Below are 3,992 nucleotides of genomic sequence, written 5' to 3'. Positions count from 1 at the left end.
TTTTTTAATAAATATAAAGCATATAGTTTCTGTCACAACTAGTCAACTCTGCCATTATGGCATGAAAGTAGCCACAGACAATATGTAAACCAGTAGATACTGAAGTGTTCCAATAAAATTTTATTAAACAAATGAAGTCAGCAGGCTGAATTCGGCCAGGCCCCACAGTTTGCTGACCTCTATCATGGGGAGTCAGGGGCCTGGAGCTCTAGTCTGATGTGGGAACCCTGGGGCCATTCTAGGCATGCCCATGAAAGGACTCCCCACAGATGCCTTTCTAGTCCAGAACTTCCATAGAGTCCTGGCCCCTGACTGGCTTCCAAGGGGCAGGGTCAAGTGTAGGTGAAGTTCACTTCCTGCATTCTCCTCCCTCAGTAAAGTTTGGTTCAAAGAACAGGGACTATAGTCAGAAAACACAAGTCTGAAGACTGGGCCAAATCCACTAAGCAAAAGAACTGGGTTGAGTTTAGCAGCAGAGTATTGTGTACCTTGTCACACTTACCTTATACCTCAGAGATATCAACCAATGCTCATTTTGAAAGTTATAAGACTTACATGTTAAGATTTTACTAACAGGGCTGGCTGGTTAGCTCAGTTGGTTAGAGCACAGTGTTAGAACACCAAAGTCAATGGTTCAGATCCCTGGACTGGCCAACCGCAAAAAAAATAAAAATAAAAACGATTTTACTAACAGTTAAAACCTTCAAGTTTCAACCAAAACAGGATATACTCTGATTCAAAAGTAACTTCATTATTACACCAAAATAAAAGACAAACATTTAAAAAACAGACACATATAGTTAGCCCAAGGGATTCAACAAGACTGTGATTCTACCTTAACATTTTATTATTGAATCTGACATGTTACATTTTTTTCCAAAAACATTTTTTTGCCTAACAAAAATGGTGACGTATCCCCACCACAAGAAAAAAACCTTTACAATTCTGATGTCCCCTTTGCTAATTTTGTTGCATGTGATGTATCCTTGCCCCAGTTCATTTCCCGAGGAATTTACACTTGTAAGCCACTCCTTTTATTTTACCAAAACAAGAATTAAAACACAAATGTAGGGCCAGCCTGTGGCTCACTCGGTAGAGTGCGGTGCTGATAACACCAAGGCCACGGGTTCAGATCCCATATAGGGATGGCCGGTTCACTCACTGGCTGAGCGTGGTGCTGACAACACCAAGACGAGGGTTAAGATCCCCTTACCGGTCATCTTTTAAAAACAAACAAACAAACAAACAAACAAAACACAAATGTATATGCACACACACACACTCATGTGCCTTTAAAGTCCTGTAATAGGATGGGTTTACGTTGAAAACATTTCATTAAGGAAAAAAAAGGAGTCTATTTCAATCAGTGTGTCCACAGTTCCTAGCCTTTCACTGAGAAGCTGCAATATGTCCTTGAATAAGATCCTGAACACGGGACAGAATAATCTCATTAGAGCTGCTGCAATTCTCTGGACCATATGGTGGGTCTATAGTCAGGACCCCAGCCACACAGAGAGTTCTCTGTGAATCTCCCTGTTCAGTGATGGGGATGTGGTTCTTCTCGAGCCATTTCTTTAAGCTGTTCTTTCTCTTCTCCAGATCCTCAAGACTGTATGCTTTACAGTCTCCAGACATGAACAAATGCATCAGCTTCTCTCTCACTCTATGGTCCCCTTCACTCACAGTTTCAACAGTCTGCACAGCGTGTCCCATAATTCCAGTCACAGACATGCTGCCATCTTCAAGGAAGTTCACGAGGACAATACTTTGGAGAAAATGTAAGTTCAGAGCAGATTTGCAAAAGCAAAACCTAAAAGCCCATAAAACTATGAAAGAAGCAACAGAATGAGAGGCATCATCAACCCAAGCAGGTCACTAGAATAACAGGGAACACTCTTCCGTTTGAAATTAACCCTGTCACCACCCAATGCTTTTACTTGTTCAACTAGCATTCACTGAGGATCCTAAACATCTAAACTTTTTGCCCAGCTTAAAGCTAACCATTGTGGAGGGCCGGCCCGTGGCTCACTCGGGAGAGTGCGGTGCTGATAACAACAAGGCCACAGGTTCGGATCCCTATATAGGGATGGCCGGTTCGCTCACTGGCTGAGCGTGGTGCTGACAACACCAAGCCAAGGGTTAAGATCCCCTTACCAGTCATCCGTTAAAAAAAAAAAAAAAGCTAACCATTGTGGGATACAGTTGATGTATTCTTAAGGAGTTATGAATGCCTTAAATATGTATTAGAAAAGAAGGCAGGGTACAGACTAACTATTTTAGAGTCAAAAAAACAATAACTGGGGCTGGCCTGTGGCTCACTCGGGAGAATGTGGTGCTGATAACACCAAGGCCATGGGTTTGGATCCCATATAGGCATGACTGGTTAGCTCACTGGGTGAGCGTGGTGCTGACAACACTAAGTCAAGGGTTAAGATCCCTTTACCGGTCATCTTTTAAAAAAAATAAAAATAAAAATAAAAATAAATAACTGAATAACTCTACTACAAAGCAGACCAAAGTAAATAAAGCACAAAATCAATGAAAAAGAAAACAAAAGAGTCAATAAGAGGATCATCAAATCCAAACGTTGTTCTTTGAAAAAAATATATAAAATTCACAAAACTCGGGCAAGATTAATAAAAATAAAGAGAAAGAAGGCACCTATAAATATAAGGAATAAGGTGACAAAGATTGACAGAAAATAGAAAGAACAAATGTATGCCAATAATTTTGAAATTTAAAACTGAAAACTTCCTAGAAAATATTAATTACTGACTCAAAAAAAGAGAGAGAGGACTGGCTGGTTAGCTCACTTGGGAGAGCATGGTGCTGACAATACCAAAGTCAAAGGTTCAGATCCCCATACCAGCCAGCCGCCAAAAAAAAAAAGAAAGAAAGAGAGAAAATGTAAATAGCCCCATAATCTTTAATAAAAGCTGAATAACTAGTTAAAAATCTTCCCATGGAGGGAGAAAAAAAGGCCCGGACAATCTTACTGGCAAGTTCTACAAAATTCTCAAGGGTCAAGCATTTCTTTTTTTTTTTGTCTTTTTTGTGACCGGTAAGGGGATCGCAACCCACTGGCCATCTCTATATAGGATCCGAACCCGTGGCGGGAGCGCTGCTGCGCACCCAAGCACCGCACTCTCCCAAGTGCGCCATGGGGCCGGCCCAAGCATTTCTAATCTAACCAAATTCTTCTAGAAACTATAAAGGGGGGCTATGCCTTAGCTCATTTAATGAGGCTAATATAACCTTGATGCAAAAACAAAAGACAAGATGAAAAAAGAAAACTATATGCTAATTTCACTCATGAATACAAATGCAAAAATCCTGAATAAAATATATATTATTTGATATGATGTGATGTGATGTAATAAGAAGGGAATTTCAGTTCTGTGGTACTCTTTCCAAATACCTATGACCCCAATCTATTTATGAGAAAACATTACAAACCCAAATTGAGAGGTATTCTACAAAATACCTCACCAGTACTCTTCAAAATTGTCAAGGTCATGAAAAACAAGGAAAGACTGAAAAACTCACAGATCAGAGGGGACTAAGGAGACATGACAACTAAATATAACATGGGATCCTGGATCGGATCCTGGAACAGAAAAAGGCCATTAGTGGAAAAACTGATAAAACCCGGATAACGTCTATAGTTTAGTTAGTGTGAATTCTTAGTTTTGACAAATGTACCACATCTATGTAAGATGTTAACATTAGAGGAAGCAGGGTGAAGAGTATTTGGGTACTCTCTGTACTTTCTTTGCAATGTTTCTATAAATCTAAAATCATTCCAGAATAAAAAGTATGTGTCTGTGTATCTCCACCTTTAAAACATCCTTGCAGGGCCGGCCCGGTGGCGCACTGGATGGTGCGCCGCTTGGGAAGCGCGGCGGCGCTCCCGCCCAAGGGTTCGGATCCCACATACAGACCAGTTCCCGCTCACTGGCTGAGCGAGGCGCGGGAGCAACACCGAGGGTTGC

The 3,992-nt window shown here is 41.0% G+C and overlaps 1 protein-coding gene across 1 annotated transcript in view; it reads right to left on the bottom strand.

The window, feature by feature from the left end:
- Positions 1–829: 829 nt before the first annotated feature.
- Positions 830–3,992, bottom strand: part of GEMIN6 (gem (nuclear organelle) associated protein 6) — a 5,680-nt gene continuing 2,517 nt past the window's right edge. The window contains exons 3-4 of the mRNA XM_008594478.1: positions 1,263–1,765; positions 830–1,067 (exon numbers count right to left, since the gene is read on the bottom strand). Of these exons, the coding sequence (XP_008592700.1) occupies positions 1,390–1,765 (376 nt within the window). The 3' untranslated portion in view covers positions 830–1,067; positions 1,263–1,389. The remainder of the gene's footprint in view (positions 1,068–1,262; positions 1,766–3,992) is intronic.

This window comes from Galeopterus variegatus, unplaced genomic scaffold (genome assembly GCF_000696425.1).
Source record: "Galeopterus variegatus unplaced genomic scaffold, G_variegatus-3.0.2 Scaffold10845, whole genome shotgun sequence".
In the NCBI taxonomy this organism is placed as follows: domain Eukaryota; kingdom Metazoa; phylum Chordata; class Mammalia; order Dermoptera; family Cynocephalidae; genus Galeopterus; species Galeopterus variegatus.
The sequence above is the reverse complement of the archived record's forward strand: the minus strand, read 5'-3'. Positions and strand labels throughout refer to the sequence as shown.